Source organism: Sebastes fasciatus, chromosome 10, assembly GCF_043250625.1.
Source record: "Sebastes fasciatus isolate fSebFas1 chromosome 10, fSebFas1.pri, whole genome shotgun sequence".
NCBI lineage: Eukaryota > Metazoa > Chordata > Actinopteri > Perciformes > Sebastidae > Sebastes > Sebastes fasciatus.
In genome coordinates, this window is record NC_133804.1 from 5,537,996 (window position 1) to 5,554,911 (window position 16,916).

The following is a 16,916-nucleotide window of genomic DNA, read 5'->3' on the forward strand; positions in this document are numbered from 1 at the left end:
TCCTCTCCTTTCCACCGCCTGCTACAAGTGGTTTCGTCATTTTTTTAATGCTTTTTTCATGCTGAATGATTTATCTCTAAGAAACTTATGAGCACATCTCTGGTAAACACAAGATTTATAGTGCTGCTGTTTTACAGATCTGTTCATTAAACCCAAACAATCATTCGACAAAATCATGTTAGTCAACGAAGAATTTCTTTGGTCTAGGACAGCCCCTCTTACAGATCTGCAGTTTTGTCCATGACGCTAATTTCATGATCCACCACTTAAATTCCCTCATCCACCACCTTGCTGCGTAGCATCAGAACTTTGTGGGAGGGCAATTTAGATGAGGAAATATGGGATACAATTTTACGTTGGGTTCACTGGTCATCCATTTGTGCTAGGCATGGTCTGACGCAGTTAAAAAATCCATTACCAAACTCATTTAACTAAGGTCATGCTTTCTAGGAGTTATGCTGACATTGACCTTTTACCTGCAACAGGTGTCGGCACCTGCTACCCATGCCCATATGTTTTGGTCTTGCCCTTCTTTACATAATTACTGGTCTGAATGTTTTAGCACCATATCCCAAACCATCAAATCCTCAGTTCAATCCACCGCTCTCACAGGCATATTTGGAATCCCTCCCCGACTTTTTGTGACTCCCTTAGCCAGACACTTAATACTTGTTTGATGGAAATCTCCTGCTCCAGCTCTAGAGATTTTAGCCTCTTTCAGCTAATTGTTTTGGATTTGTGGCCAATAACGTACTGCTCTCTTCAACCTTGTCTCTAGCCACAGGACACAAGAGTTTTCAGTGAAAAAAGCTCTGATAAACTGATAAACTGTACACAACATATTCAGCAGCAAACAGCAGACACAGAGAGTAGCTGTGAAAAAAAGTGGAACATCTAGCAGTTAAAGAGCCAGACACTTTTCTAAGGAGTTGGGAGGAAAGAGAGCTTAAAGTTTGGCTGATGTGTCATTTTATGTTTACAGGTCCTTCCACTGCTCCCTAGTGCCCCTAAAAAAAATCAATTAATACTGCTTTAAAAATGACAGTTCCTAAGGTGGCTTACTTAATGGAATCTTCAAGATTTCTGTCCTGGCTGATTTGGCAACATCTGCGGTTACCGTGGTAACAGTAAGTGTGGTTTAATTAATACGGCAGCAAACACTGGTCGATCAGCTTCTTTGTCAGAAATACAACAGAAGAGCAAATGGTGTATCTGTTTACAGTGCAGCTAAACAAACAGTTGAAAAAAATGGGCATTTTTCCAGCATGCTCCGAGCAACCGGGATCTGGTTTCATGCTGTTCTCCTTCCACACCCAGCAGGGAACAGTAAAGATGATTGCATTGCTGAGGAGTTGGAGGTTTGCAGCCTGTCACACTTTGAATGTGAAGTAGTGGCAGTAGGAGATGTTGGCTGATATCAATCCGATCAAATGACATGCTGTGCTAATGGTTCCTATAAGTCCATAATGTGTAGGTATAGGTCATTTGAATCCCGTGTGATAACGGCACACTGCCACAAACAATGAAAACTATATAGAGATAATTACTGAATAAATTGAACTGTTATCGCAAGAAAAAACTGCAAACATAAATGTTATCAAAATCAGGGTTTTAATTCATGAAAATCTGATATTTATTATAAATATAACAAATTCAATTTCTATTTGCATAACAATGAAATGTGTTAAAATTGTTTATTAGTTATTTCTCCCTCATGAAACTGTCTTTCTTCTTGTAATTGATGATTTACCATAGTAATCTATTATTCTGTAGTAGTTGATATTTTTCTCGTATGATATCAGTGTAATATTACAGGCTGGTTCTGTGTGTCCTATCCAGAGTCTCTGGGTAAAATATTAATAACACAGTCACATCAGGATAAACACTTCCAGTGTGGTGGTGTGGACCAGTGAAAACAGGAGAAGATGCACTGACACAGGGTTGTAGTCCGTTAACACTAGTTTACCAAAGTGAAACTAGAGTGTTAGTTTAAAAAACATATACAGGCAGGAACATCCCACCACATTATTGATTACTTTTACAGTTTTAGTTGCTTTCTAGAATTACGTAATCATGTGAAGAACTGGAAAGGGAACTTTCTGTTTTATGGACAAGGATTGTTTTCTCCAACGTCCAGCCACTGATCCTGGTTCTGTTACAGGAAGGAAAGGGCTTCAGCCTGCCGTGGCTAGTGTAGGTTGGGATACTTCAGGCAGAATCTGTTGAATGTGTCGTATATGGCCCGTCTGGAAATAAAACAGATTTGCGATCAATTCTAAAACAACAGCACAAAGATCATGTAGAAACACAGTTTGGGATTTGACCAGAAGTTTGAATTTGTTCTTCTCCATTCCCATTCATATAAATGAAGGTAGCCTTCTTACATCTGTTCATACTGCATGCCTGCTCTAAATACCGGAGATCCTGATTGAGAACTATTTAAGTGATGAGATTAAGATATTGCTATGATCTGAAGCAATTGACATGACGCAACTACATTGTTTCTCTAGAAATGACACGTCACTCTGTTGGTCTCGCTTAACTACTGAAAAACACTGCCTACTTGTGATAGTAGAATGATGTCTCAGGGTGGTGTGTGTACAGACATCAGAGGTCTGTACTACGAAGCAGGATTTGGCGTTAGCAAGGTAACTTCAGGGTTTCTACGAAGGTGGATCACTTCTTACCGGTGTAGATCGTCATGGTAACTGATGCTGAACAGCTAACCTGCTCCGAAGCAGGTTATGTTCCAGATAAGAGATAAAAAAAAAAAACACATCCTACTGACCAATCAGAGCTCAGTGCGCAGATCGTATGATAATATTACACAAATACGAAGAAGTTAGTCATAATCAAAACAACTCAGTTTAAACTGACAAATGCAAGGAGGACAGCTGGATTTATGCTGTGGGTGTTTAACACTTTGAATTATGTTTTTATATTAATTTCTTTACTTGCACTCGAGTCCGTTTCACACCACCGGAGACGGGGACGCAGCTGGAAGAAAGTTGAAATAGTCACACATGCCACATCTTATTTAATGGGCATAACGAGGTGTAGTCCACCCATCCATTACATTTCTTTAAGCTATTTATATCTAGACTATAACGGAGTGTTCCGTTAAATTAATAAATCTGCTAATTTACGCATTCATACATCGGGAGTTTTTTCTTTTGCCAGCTGTCCTTCCTGCATTTAATAGCCTCAACTGTGTTACTTTAGTCTGGATTAAGTGTTTAACTTCTTTGTATTTGTCTAACATAGTTCACTCTTCCTTTGTAAAATGTGCCGCTCTGCCTGTCTGTCTGCTGTCAGTAGACTTGTCCATGTCTGTGATTGGTCAGTAGACTTGTCCATGTCTGTGATTGGTCAGTAGACTTGTCCATGTCTGTGATTGGTCATAAACTGCAAACACCTCCCCGTTCATGTGAACGCGCTCACAACCAGATTGAGAAACCATGGGTTTGATTTACCGAGTTGATAACCAGCGTCGTAGGACCGCTTGGCGTGATCTCGTTTATTAGGGTTAGTGAAGCCAGATAACGAGAAGATACCCTGGGTATGTTGAACTCGCTTCGTAGTACAGGCCCCATCTTGCAGACCCCATTAATCAGATTACAGCCAAAAGTCGGATATCGGGCCGATACTGACTCAAATAGCTGGATCGGGTATCTGTGACAATGGGGGCCGATCTATTAAATTCATTTTTTTGTTTATTTACTATATATTTACTAGATACATTATATACTGGAATTTCCATTCCTGTTTAAGCTTTTACCAATTTATTGTTGCATTAAAAAGGTTTACACTTGAATTGTACTTCCTGTTAATTTGGAAGTTTTTTTTTTACCAAGTTGCTGGTGTACGATTTATTATTTTACTACAGTTCAGTAATATTCAAATCAAGCCTGATGTGACTTTACACATAAAAGAATGATCCCAGTCACTTCCACAGAGTGAGGCATGCAGCTTATTAATTAAACACTGGTATTGGACCGGTACTCGGTATCAACTGATACCCAAAGCCCAGGTATTGGTATCGGTATCAGGACTGAAGAAGTCGGAGCGGTGCATCCCTATGCCGGCTGGAAACAGGAGGCCGGCTGCCTGCGTGTTTTGTCTGAAAGTGATAATCTACTCTAATGAATGCACACTTTCCTCCTGCTTCTGCAAAGTGATTGACTTTTTAAAAAAAAACTTTTCATCATGTCATGTCATTCCAAGTCAAAAGGCTAAAGTCTAAGTGCAGTCACGAGTCACTGATGTTGAAGTCAAAGTCGAGTTGAAAGATTTTGCGAGTCTAAAGTCTTCATATTCATGATAACTGATGTCATGTCATGTAACTCTATACTCTATCACACACGATTTGTTGCTACTGGGAAGAGAAAGGAGTAAATATCAGTACTTCAGTACTGGAAGTCATTCTACAAGGGAGCCAAATACAAAGTGTGTCAGTAGCTGAATACTCACAGACTGTTTACCTAGGTATACCTCACACACCTCATACCTGACCACACATATCTTTGGATATCCTTTGAGTCAGTAGTTTACCTGAAGACGTTCTGTTTGAACAGGTATGCGCTGATGTGTCCTCCGTTCAGATATCGGACTTCACATCCTGGCCAGATCTCTTGCAGACTGAGGACCCCCGTACGAGGGATGTAGGCATCCTCTTTGGCTTGGACCACAACAATGAGACTGGTGTCTACGGGGACTAGGACAGAGAGAAGGACACATCTCATTTATTTCTGTATACATGCTGTGACTGGGACATAACATACATAAAAACACAATATTGAGCACCGTTGTCAAATGTACAAATGTCAAATGTGCAGCCAGAGACCTGGGTGTAATATTCAACAGTGACCTTTCATTTGAAAAACAAGTTACAAAACTTGTTCAATCATGTTTTTTTATCAACTGTGGACGGTCTTCTATACAATTCTAAAGGTATAGAAAATTGGATAATTGAAAGAACTCAACAGAGTAATAGATTATTTATCCCTCTCTCTCTCTCTCAGTCAATGCGACTGAAACAAGCTGATACTTAAACTAACGTGCATTAGTTTCTGTTATGGGTAAGTATCAATACTTCCGCCATTATTATATGACCGATACTAGTTTTATTAGAGCCTGATATGCGATAACAAACTTAACAATGTCGTGATATGACCGGCATTAGCTAACAATATCTAATGCCAGTCACTGGTTCTCCTCACGCAACAACTCAATTTCTTTCCGATATCGGTTATTTCTTCTAATTCTGGTCTGTTCCTGGTGTCTTGGACACTTAACAGGCTCATGATTATAAGGCTGTGGTCCGTCATATGCGTATGAATATACGTTTGCAACCTCATCAGCGTCAAAATTAGCATTGGGATCCATATGTTGCATTGCTGAGACTTGACCTAGCTTGGCCGCTCTCCCTTCTGTTGCGTCATGTCCAGTTGTTGTTTTTTTATTAGAAAAAAATAAATTCATTACAAAATAGACTCCAGATGTTACTATAGTATATATATATATATATATAAATAAATAAATGATTATAGATTGTAATTTGGGGGATAGCAGCAGCCTGTGGCCGTGGCTGTGTTGTAGTGCCGCCGTTGAGTAAAAACACTGAACATCGACGTTGTCAGGCGGCAGCTTCAGTAATCAATACATTTCTTCAGTAAATTTGTTTAGAGCTGTTTGAAGCTCGGTTTTTCTGATAAAGGACCTGTAACGGTATTTTGATATTTGCTTTCCTCCGTCCTATTTATGTTACGGTACTAATCAGAAACATTACCTGTAAATCTGTCTGTCTGCATCATGAAGCTTACCAGAGAAGTTGGCCATGTGTGTGCATTCGTCCATCACTCCCTTCATGAAGCTTATAGACTCTCTATGTAATGACGGACGATAGCATTTGGCTAAATCCGTCTTCTTCCCAGGCAGTGTGTTGTTTGCATGAAGGCTTCTAAGAAAAGAAAGAAAAAAAAAAAATCAGGTGAACAAACAAAAACAATAAAACTAAACTAAACTAAACTAAACTAACTACATAACACATTCACCAGCTTTATTCACAATAACTTAGATCTTTACCTTGGTAGAGTGTCCAAGCTCATCCCACTGCTGTTCACTGATGACAACAATTGGTCGACGCTAGCCCTGCCCCCTTCAGGGCCTCCACCAATCAACAGGCCTCGTCCAGTCTCAGCTTCCCCTCCAGCTTTGGGGTTCTGATCTCCAGACAGGCCCAACAGATGCTCTAAAGAATCCACATTCTGGGCAAAGTCTGGACCCATCTTAAAGGAATCAGCCTGATAAATGTGGACACACAGACCAAAAGACAGATACAAATGTACTTATTAATGCTCATGTGTGTATGTGTCTGGTAAAGCATGTTGCTGCTCTGCTTCTTGGAGAAAGAGACAAATCTAACTATAGAACAATTTGATACGAAATAATGAAAAATGTTCAGAACATTTTAGCAGAGCCAAATCGAGCTTGAAGATGCCTAAGGTGATCTGATTATTTGACAAACAAAAGTGTCATTTCATATTGACATGAAACAAAGACAAGTATGCTGATGTGTAGCTACAAAAAGCAAATGTTTACTTGATATGTAATTCTTCTCGTCATAAGCCATACATTTTCTGGTGATCAACCGTCATATCATTTTGATACATATCGTTTCCTGATTTATTCTAACTCATTAGCATTTTTAATATCCTTATCAAACCAAAACTGTTAACTTCTAGCCAACTGTACCGCCCTGTCTCTGATGAGAAATCTAAACACTCTATACTAATTCTAGATATTCTCAATCACTATAAGAGTACGAATAAGTGATCTTCAAAAGAAGTTGAAGGATAACATACCCCACAGTACTCCAACAGCTTGATGATTTCCTTATTATACACAGAGTTAATGGCATACTGCTTCTCCAGCTCTTTCCAGTTCACGGCTTTACTCAGCACTCCCTACACACACAGACACACACACACACAAATAGGGTCAAACTTACTGGGGGGCAATAAGTGATAGAAAGATCATCTACATAACAAATACGATTTTCTCGCTCAATAACTTCTTCACCTCTCGCTCGTTGGATTTTATGTTTCTGATGGAAACCTGGCTTCATGCTGGTGAGTGCACCCTTTATTTCCTGAAATTCTTCCTCCTGGTTGTGATTTCTTCAGCTCCCCTCGGACCGCTGGCAAGGGTGGAGAGCTGGCGTCTGTTTTTAAATCCACCTTTTCACTGTCGCCAGAATTTATTTGACACTTAAACCAGCTTTGAGCTGCAGATATTTGAGACTAACGCTCCTTTTCCCACGCTGTGTGAGGTTGTGTACCGTCCACCCAAGTTCAATAAGGGTTTTATGCAGGACTTTGCGGCTGTTAAATTATGATCGCTTTTAAATTGTTGGTGATTTTACATGTATGCTGTGAAGCCAGACTTCTGGTCAAAGACTTTCTTAATCTTATTGACTCTCTTAATCTGACTCAGTCGGTGACTGGCCCGACACACGAGAAGGGTCACACACTGGACGGTCACTATATCCTGACAGTAGGTGCATGAGACAGGTAATCTGAAAAAGAAAATCATGTGCCTCTGTGTCCTCCGGTGCTCCTAACGGCATCTGCAAGATTTCAGACCGGAGGAAAACAACCAGTAAGAGCTGATCTGGAGTCTGCCGTCCAGCTGCCGTCTGTCAATCACTCGCAAACTGTAACCGGTCAAAATAGGCAGCGCTGATCAAACATGAATCAATATTCTGTTACTGTAATGCCTATGTCTCTCAAATGTTCAGAAACATCTTGTAGTGAATTGTTTAGCTTTAAAATGAGAAAGTTTGTGACCCGGCAGCCACGTTGAGATCTGGAAATACCAAGCACCGCCCACCAGCCCCAGAACAGCCAATAGGATCGCTCTCTCTCTCTCTGAAATGACCTGTGATTGGTCAAAGTCTCCCGTCACGGGCTACATTTTTTAAAGCCTGAAAACAGAGCCATGAGGAGGTGCAGAAGTCAAGTTATCTCCTCAGGTAGAAAGAGTGTTACCGTGGTGAAGACACTAGAGGCAGTGGACCAGGACAAACAGGGAATCAGAGGGATGGGCTTCGGCCAGTTGGTCACTGCCAGGGATGCCATCTGGACACACAGACACACAAGACTTCATGATATATATGAACTTTGGGTAGGATATGGTCATATATTGGACCCACTTGTATTTGTATGCAGGCTTGCGTGTAAAATATTTACTTTCAAATCTAAAGGAAGATGCTGGTGACTATGGGTCTCCAGGATGACATGCATGTTGACTACATATTTAGTGCAATACTAGTAGAATATACAAGTTTGATAAAAGGAAATCAAAGTGAAAAGCACTTTAATGAAGAACGTGACAGAACGTGTGCTGTTTGGGTGACTCACATATCCTCCCATGGAGATGCCAGTCATTCCTAGAGGCCAGTAACCTTCTCTCTCCAGCCAGTGGAGAAGCACTGTCGACTCCAGGATCAAAGCCCCTCCCATCACAAGCAGGTCTGACACATTCTTTAGACTGGACCGCCTAAAATACCCACAAATAATGTCCTCGTTTACTTCATACTGAATTAATACCTCCAAACTGGACACTGCTCATGTTTCTTCGATTTTAGTCTAGATGTTCCAAAAAGAATCCAAATACAGTCAAATGTCAGCGTGATATCACGTATGTAGCCATAAAATGCAAACTGAAGATCCTTTGTCTCATTATGCTTCTCATGTTTAAAACTGAAAGCTCACTTTTTATCTACTTCGGTCTGAAATTAAAAGCCAATTGCCAAATTGGTGATCAATCAATCAATCAATCAATCAAGTCATTATGGTGTGAATGGGAGTTAACTTACAGTTGGTCTTTGGGTTTACGATAGCCATGTAAAAGGTCAGTCAAGGAATAAAACAATGTTCACAGACAGCATACACCAGATAAAGATTACAAGAAGATAAAACATGTCTTTCATACACAGGTATTTACTAGGCAGGGAGGGACAAAAGGAAATGTTCCATCATGGGATCTGTACGGTTTAGGGACCAGCAGTGCTCCTTCAACCGTTTGGTATTTTCCTGATCCTGACATTGGCTTCGACTTCGTCTGTGCGGTATTTTGGCGACCAGCGCAGAGTGCTCGGTGCAGAGTTAACGTCAGTCGGCATGTGCCCTCTTTTTGCCGGAGTCTCGTGTAGTTGTCCGACAGATGAAATTATCAACGGCCAGAGTGACCTTTGGGAAATATGCCAAATAAAACAGCTGAGCGTAATCCTCCAGAGATGCATTACGCACGTGCTTGCAGTAGGGCACAGCTGTGGAGGCGGTGCGTAACACGCGGATCCATCAGCCTCAAAACGCCGGCGTTTAGGGAGAGAGGGCCCACAAACTGAAACTAAAGTTGTCTACCTCAACACACACAGAGGGATGATGAGAAGGGACGCCAAAGAGGCGTGTGTGCGTTTGAGAGCCTTACTTCAATATCTTTCAATATATTTTGAATTGTCACCTGCCGCCTGTGTTATGTGTTTTGATTACATAAATAAAGACATTGTTCTAGCGCCGACGCTGTATATAACTGAGGACGAGGAGAGCTGCTGCTGCGTCCCTGTGTGTGTAACCAGCAGAGCGTACGTGCATTGTGAACCTGCCTGTGTAGACTCATCTTACTATCTGAATAATGCGCCCTTTAAATAGCAGGAAAGTACTGCCGCAGACTTCAGACCAAGTTTTTGGTGGTCAATGTCAATCGCTTTCTGCTGCCTCAAGATAGCAGTGTGCCTGACCACACCTCATTTTAAGACCAACACACACAAGGGCGTTAAGCACAGCAGTGTAAAGAAGATATAGCTTATCAAGGATAAAACTATTTGAAATTAACAAAACATATAAAGAGGAAAGCAGATGTGAAAAGACAACAGAAGGATATAATACGGGTTCTCCAGAAGCAGTGAAGCCATTCCCGCCTCTTTAACCATGGGCCTGGCCATCAGGGTCCGTCGACGCCAGAAAAACTACACACACAAGTCATAATACTTATGAGTCAGAAAGTACAGAGAAAGTGGATCAAGTTAACATCACAATAATCTATCCAGGGGTTCTACTGCTACAAGGTATTAAGCTCCAAATCATAACACCAGCTGAGGCGGCTCTAAAAGAGTTTCCCATAGCAAAGAAGGAAGATGGTCACTTGGTGAACACATACGTACCCAAAACCAAGCTTGTTGTTAAACACTTTCTTGGTTCTTCAGTGTAGCTATAAAAAAGCTTTCAAAGTGATATATATTACATTTTAATATTGAATTCATTATTCATATAAAAACACATGCTAATGAAGAAAAACATTAACAAGAGAAAACAAGGCCAATATCAGGACCTCAACAGCAATATCACTGGTCGTATCATATCCATCACCTTCTGCTTGGTGGTATATGTACACTTTAAAAGGTTCAGGTTATGCTGCTGAGGGTAAAAGGTTTAGAGCCTTACATGGTCTCCAGTCCCCGCCAAGTGGATGCATACTGGTCTGTTCTTCTGCCACCTCTTAGGAACTATGAACTGGAACCTGAAACAACAAACGCACTATGAGGACTCATTTGGATAGCACAACACACAAACACATCACGAGTGATCATCATCACTTGGAAGATATTTGGTTGTGTGAAACTCAACAGGCAAAGCTAGATGATGCTGCAGTTAATGATTTATGCTCTTATAGTTATTTTAACAGAAACAATGCACACAATGCATTTACTGCAATAGATCTGGTGTGTTATTTTACAAGGCCACATGAATGGTTCTGCCCGTTTATCTTGATTAACAGACAAACACAAAAACAGCATTATGAAATAACATAGTCATCACTACTTGGTTGGGAAAATGGTGTTGTAAAAATAAATAAACGTCCATTTGGAAATAAAAACAGCAGGAATTAGAACAAATGATCCGCAATAAACTCTGTTATTAAGAAAAGAAGCAAGAGAAAAAAATGTTTTATCATAAGGAGCTGTATTTCAAATATGTATTGAATTATTTAAACATTTCATGGTAGTACTGCTTTATTTCTGTTGTACCATTATTTATTTATTTATTTAATATTGAACCCTTGGGTAGTCCATACTGATCTCCCAAGCTGCTGGTCTGTAACGCCACACTTCCTCCGATCTGCCCTGTGACCGTCCCTTCATCCTTGATTTTACTCTAATAAACCTTGCATTGGGTTAGTCACTCAGTTCATTCTCTTGTGCTTTGTTCACCTACTTATCTGTATTATGTTGCATTGACACAATCTAAGACGGTTTAGTTGTGCTGTCTTACAATCAATGTGTAGTAAATGTAAGTTAAAGTGCGTCGCTGATGTGACCGGTTAGAACTCCAAGTGGGGACGAGGTCTTAAATTGTATTAATTTAACTTGGGGTTTCCTGCATATACCCTGCATTGGCCTTAGGAGAGGACGACATCATGTTCTGTACCTGGCTTTGACGGCCTCTGGTGGCAGGATTCCAGGGACCAAGTGCTCCAGAGGAGAGATGAAGAACCCTTCGTGGATATGACAGTCAATGTGTTCCTCTGTCTGGACACAAACACACAAACACACATATATATCTGTGAGAATACAAACAAAAAGTTATACTAGCGAGCAATGAAGAGAGAACAGATGGAATACCTTGTTTATGTGAACTGGATAGTCCTTAGGCACCAGAGACCTGCACCTCTCTCTGTCTCCGATGAGCTTACGGAACTCAAAGATTCTGCAAAACACAGTCGAGGGAGAACATATCAATATCAGTTCAACTTGTTTTTACAGAAACATGGGACTTTTATATAAACATGGTATGTTGTTGGTCATTGTTGCTTTTAGTATATGTTTATATACCGTCGGCTCCAGAAGTATTTGGACAATGACACAATTGTTGTTATTTTGTTCTGTACACCACCACAATGGATTTGAAATAAAGCAATTAGTGTGTGCTTTCAGTGCAGACTTTCAGCTTTATTTACAGCAATATTGGGTTAACCATGCAGGAATTATAACCATTGTTGTACATAAACCCCCCCCCACGGCTGTGGCTCGGAGGTCGCCCACCAATGGGAAGGTCGACGGTTCGATCCCCAGCTCCTCGGTTCGATCCCCAGCTCCTCCAGTCCACATGTCGAAGTGTCCTTGAGCAAGATACTGAAGTAATTGAGTATTTCGATTAAATCCTGATGGGCAGGTAGGCAACTTGCATAGCAGTGTGGAAGAGCTAGCCCATGGCTAATTAGGAAGAGTTAGAAGAGGCTGCTCCATGTATACAATGACAAGCTTATCCACTATCCTGATATTTCTAGCTGTATTCTGTTGTGTTCTCATTTTGTTTCTGTACCTCTTGAGGTCCTCAGGCTTCCCCCATCCTCCAATGAAGAGTTTGGTGAGGAGCAGCCTTCTGTAAAATACATCCAGTCGACTCACACCCATGGACCAGCACCTGGCATCTACACAGAGAGACAGAAAATACTTCATTATCTAGCATAATGTAGCATAAGAGCTGAAAGAAGTCAGACTCTTGTACGTCCTTGCGTGCCAAATGTATACTACCTGGACCAGCACAAATATCTGAAGCAAACCTGTGGCTAGCAAACAACATTAAGCGTCTAGCAGCTACACAGGTACTTTTGTCAAGGTCGGTGGGACCAACAAGAGCTAAAAAGAAAACAAATACTGGATTTATCAAGTGGTCAAAAACCCCAAACTGAGTTTGATAAGTTTAACTGTTGCATCTGTATATGTGTATTATGAATGATTTTTTAATACTAAAAGATTTCTGTATGCAGGAAAATTCAAATACACAATTTTCAGAATAGGCAGAAATAACACACCTGTACTGCATGCAAAAAACGGCATGTGGTTATCATAAAGTGGGCATGTATGTAAAGGGAAAAGTTGTGGGTACCCATAGAACCCGTTTTCATTCGCAGTGAGAGCTGAGAGGTCAAGGGACCCCTTTGAAAATGGCCATACCAGTTTTTTTCTCAACAAAATTTAGCCTAAGTGTTATTTACAAATGCATGCCGATCGTCTAGTTTCATATGATACCAATATCTTCACTCTAGCTTTGAAACCGAGCCCACTACAGCCTCTGAAACTATTTGACCTTTCTGTGACCCACCAATGCTGAAAACAAAACGGCCTTGTAGAGTCTATATATAAATACTGTATATATATATTGTATACATATACTGTATATATATATGTACTGTATATGTATATACAGTACATATATATATTTAATACAGTCAACTCACAGCCATAAGCTCCCTATCTTAATGTGCCAAGTGTTTTAATATTACATCATTATACTTATATAAACACATAATGACATACTAAATACATTACAATAAGGTTAAAATTAAGGGAATCTGTATTACTATGCATATTGACATACAATGGAGGTGACTTGCCCTAATTTCTGTTTAAATAATGTTACAATGAGTTCAAATTTCTACGGCTACAGTTCAGGGACATTTTCAGTAGGAATCTATTAGAACTGTTATTCCAATGCTTACTGACAGCACATGTGACTTTACCATTTCTCTGTTCAAAGTGGTAGGCTACAGTAGAATGTCAAACATTAAAGCATGTGACATGTTATGTATCATGTGTAAATATTGAATGCGCTTTGCTTTCTCATAATGGGAACCTTCATTCTTACTTATTGGTTGCCCAGCATAAGTACCGCAATGGCAAGAATAGAGGCGCAACAGAAACTAAACGGAGATAGTGCTTGATGGGGCTTTAGCTCACATGGAAAAGAGAGAGGGGAGGGAACAGAGCACATCATAATAATACCAACATTATTTGGACTATAGTCCCGTCAGGATGTGATTTTAGTTTTGTGGTTGCATTCAAATGCGATAAATACAACATAGTGAATGATGCAGTGAGTTATGTAACGTTATAGCTGCTGAAGAGTAGCAGGCTGCTCTGACAGGTGATCTACAGTAACAGTTACGGTACACAGCAGACAACAATGTCAATGAGTCAATGATCAACTACAGTTATTCAAAATGACTAAGCATGACCTTTATAACCTTTATAACAGGAGCTAACGTTATATTATGCCTCTCTGTTAAGGTGGTGTGTAGGAAAACTAATGACATTAGAGCACACATCAACTCTGAGACAGACTAACGTTATCTGCCTGCTGTCTGAAGTTGAACTTAGCTCAGTGAGCTAACTTAACTTAGCCTGGATGGTTGCACACGATGCAGAGACAGAGAGACAGAGAGACAGAGACAGTAAGGTTACACTAAGTTACCTCACACTACACAGACGGTTGTTGTCCTGGTGGATGTCTTCGCACTGCTAGCTAACAGCTACCGTCCTCAGAGGTTAAATGACAGCACTCTCTGACCACTAGTCAAGCTGCTGGTCTGCATGCTCTCACACGGTGCAACACTGTGGAGGGACTTCCGGTTACATATGAATAAACGTGCGTCTCAGAACGTAACGGTCGTGTCTAGAAGGTAACCCGCAAAGTGCCAAATTTTGCAAAAACTTGCAGAAAAGTATCGCGAGACTCGCTATGCCGAAACTTAACATCTCGCGAGAAACTCTTGCATGTTTAGTGTTACAGTTATTGTGTAGATAGATAGATAGATAGATAGATAGATAGATAGATAGATCGTTTTTATACTCTAATATAGAAACACAAAGATACTGTGATATAAACAAAATACTGTACACATCCCTACAAACACAAAATTGGATGCGTAAAGTGTTTTACATACAGAATAAATAGAAAAATGTACTGTACACAGTAAACAAAATGAGGCTGCATCCTGTTTTCTGTGTCAGTCTGGGCACAGCACCTCATCAACATCACAAGGCAATGTTCTCCCTGGTGGTTAATACTGTAAATACTGTGTTGGTAGGAATAAATTGTAGTTTCTAATCTATATGAAACATACTTTCCCTTTACAGTACTATGGCCCACTTGCAATACTGTAATACAGTAGGCTACTGTATTAATATGCAGTACTACAATACTGTAATAAGAGTAGATTTCTTACCTTACCTACTGTGAACCTGCTCCAGATTGGTTGTACTACCTGCCCAGCCTCCCTCGACCAAGTTCAACCAGGTTAAAAACCCGGCTTGGGGCCCTTCTGTGTGGAGTTTGCATGTTCTCCCCGTGTTTGAGTGGGTTTCCGGCTCTTTGAAACATGTAGGAGATGTGTGTGTTCATTTCAGCTAAACACACATACAGACGTAGGCAAAATCGTTGGTACCCTTCCGTTAAAGAAAGAAAAAACAAAAATGGTCACTGAAATAACTTGAAACTGACAAAAGTAATAATAAATAAAAATTCACTGAAAATGAACTAATGAAAATCAGATATTGTTTTTGAATTATGGTTCAGCAGAATCATTTAAAAAAACAAACTAATGAAACTGGCCTAGACAAAAATGATGGTACCCTTAACTTAATATTTTGTTGCACAACCTTTTGAGGCAATCACTGCAATCAAGTGATTTCTGTAACTCTCAATGAGACTTCTGCACCTGTCGACAGGTATGTTGGCCCACTCCTCGTGAGCAAACTGCTCCAGCTGTCTCAGGTTTGAAGGGTGCCTTCTCCAGACTGCATGTTTCAGCTCCTTCCACAGATGTTCAATAGGATTTAGATCAGGGCTCATAGAAGGCCACTTCAGAACAGTCCAATGTTTTGTTCTTAGCCATTCTTGGGTGTTTTTAGCTGTGTGTTTTGGGTCATTATCCTGTTTGAGGACCCATGACCTGCAACTGAGACCAAGCTTTCTGACACTGGGCAGCACATTTTGCTCCAGAATGCCTTGATAGTCTTGAGATTTCATTGCACCCTGCACAGATTCAAGACACCCTGTGTCAGATGCAACAAAGCAGCCCCATAACATAACCGAGCCTCCTCCATGTTTCACATTAGGTACAGTGTTCTTTTCTTTGGATGCTTCATTTTTGCGTCTGTGAACATAGAGCTGATGTGACTTGCCAAAAAGCTCCAGTTTTGTCTCATCTGTCCAAAGGACATTCTCCCAGAAGCTTTGTGGCTTGACAATATGCATTTTGGAAAATTCCAGTCTCGCTTTTTTATGATTTGGTGTCCTCCTCGGTTGTCTTCCATTAAGTCCACTTTGGCTCAAACAGTGACGGATGGTGCGATCTGACACTGATGTACCTTGACCTTGGAGTTCACCTCTAATCTCTTTGGAAGTTGTTCTGGGCTCTTTGGTTACCATTCGTATTATCCGTCTCTTCAATTTGTCATCAATTTTCCTCTTGCGGCCACGTCCAGGGAGGTTGGCTACAGTCCCATGGACCTTAAACTTCTGAATAATATGTGCAGCTGTAGTCACAGGAACATCAAGCTGCTTGGAGATGGTCTTATAGCCTTTACCTTTAACATGAAGGTCTATAATGTTCTTTCTAATCTCCTGAGACAACTCTCTCCTTAGCTTTCTGTGGTCCATGTTCAGTGTGGTACACACCATGACACCAAACAGCACAGTGACTACTTTTCACCCTTTAAATAGGCAGACTGACTGATTACAAGTTTGAAGATACCTGTGATGCTATTTACAGGACACACCTTAGTTTAATATGTCCCTATGGTCACATTATTTTACATCTTTTCTAGGGGTACCATCATTTTTTGTCCCGGTCAGTTTCATTAGTTTGTTTTTTAAAATGATTCTCTTGAACCACAATTCAGAAACAATGTCTGATTTTCATTAGTTAATTTTCAGTGAATTTTTATTTATTATTACTTTTGTCAGTTTCAAGTTATTTCAGTGACCATTGTGGGTTTTTCTCTCTTTAACGGAAGGGTACCAACAACTTTGCCTACGTCTGTATATTCTTACCAGATTCCGTACACTGAT

General features: G+C 40.4%; 1 protein-coding gene across 3 annotated transcripts; it reads right to left on the bottom strand.

Annotated features, from left to right (window-relative positions):
* Positions 1-1,594: 1,594 nt before the first annotated feature.
* Positions 1,595-14,486, bottom strand: abhd18 (abhydrolase domain containing 18). Of its 3 annotated transcripts, none has more exons than XM_074647771.1 (14): positions 14,316-14,485; positions 12,384-12,492; positions 11,684-11,768; positions 11,490-11,590; positions 10,506-10,581; positions 9,946-10,030; positions 8,879-8,906; positions 8,421-8,559; positions 8,049-8,138; positions 6,864-6,965; positions 6,085-6,302; positions 5,823-5,959; positions 4,552-4,714; positions 1,595-2,246 (listed from the first exon to the last, which is right to left on the bottom strand). In XM_074647771.1, the coding sequence occupies exons 2-14, from the start codon at positions 12,473-12,475 to the stop codon at positions 2,189-2,191; spliced, it is 1,374 nt and encodes a 457-aa protein (XP_074503872.1). In that variant the 5' UTR covers positions 12,476-12,492; positions 14,316-14,485; the 3' UTR covers positions 1,595-2,188. The 3 variants fall into 3 exon arrangements, with proteins under 3 accessions (XP_074503872.1, XP_074503870.1, XP_074503873.1); XM_074647769.1 differs by having other exon boundaries at positions 8,879-8,904; positions 9,944-10,030; positions 14,321-14,484; XM_074647772.1 differs by lacking the exon at positions 1,595-2,246 and having other exon boundaries at positions 4,548-4,714; positions 8,879-8,904; positions 9,944-10,030; positions 14,316-14,486.
* Positions 14,487-16,916: the final 2,430 nt, after the last annotated feature.

Coding starts and splice junctions, on each gene's coding strand:
- abhd18 (XM_074647771.1), bottom strand. CDS start 12,475: ATGGGTGTGAGTCGACTGGATGTATTTTACAGAAGGCTGCTCCTCACC. Junction 6,966..8,048: donor CCTCTAGTGTCTTCACCACG/GTAACACTCTTT, acceptor CTGTGTGTGTAG/GGAGTGCTGAGTAAAGCCGT. Junction 6,303..6,863: donor AGCTGTTGGAGTACTGTGGG/GTATGTTATCCT, acceptor CACATTTATCAG/GCTGATTCCTTTAAGATGGG.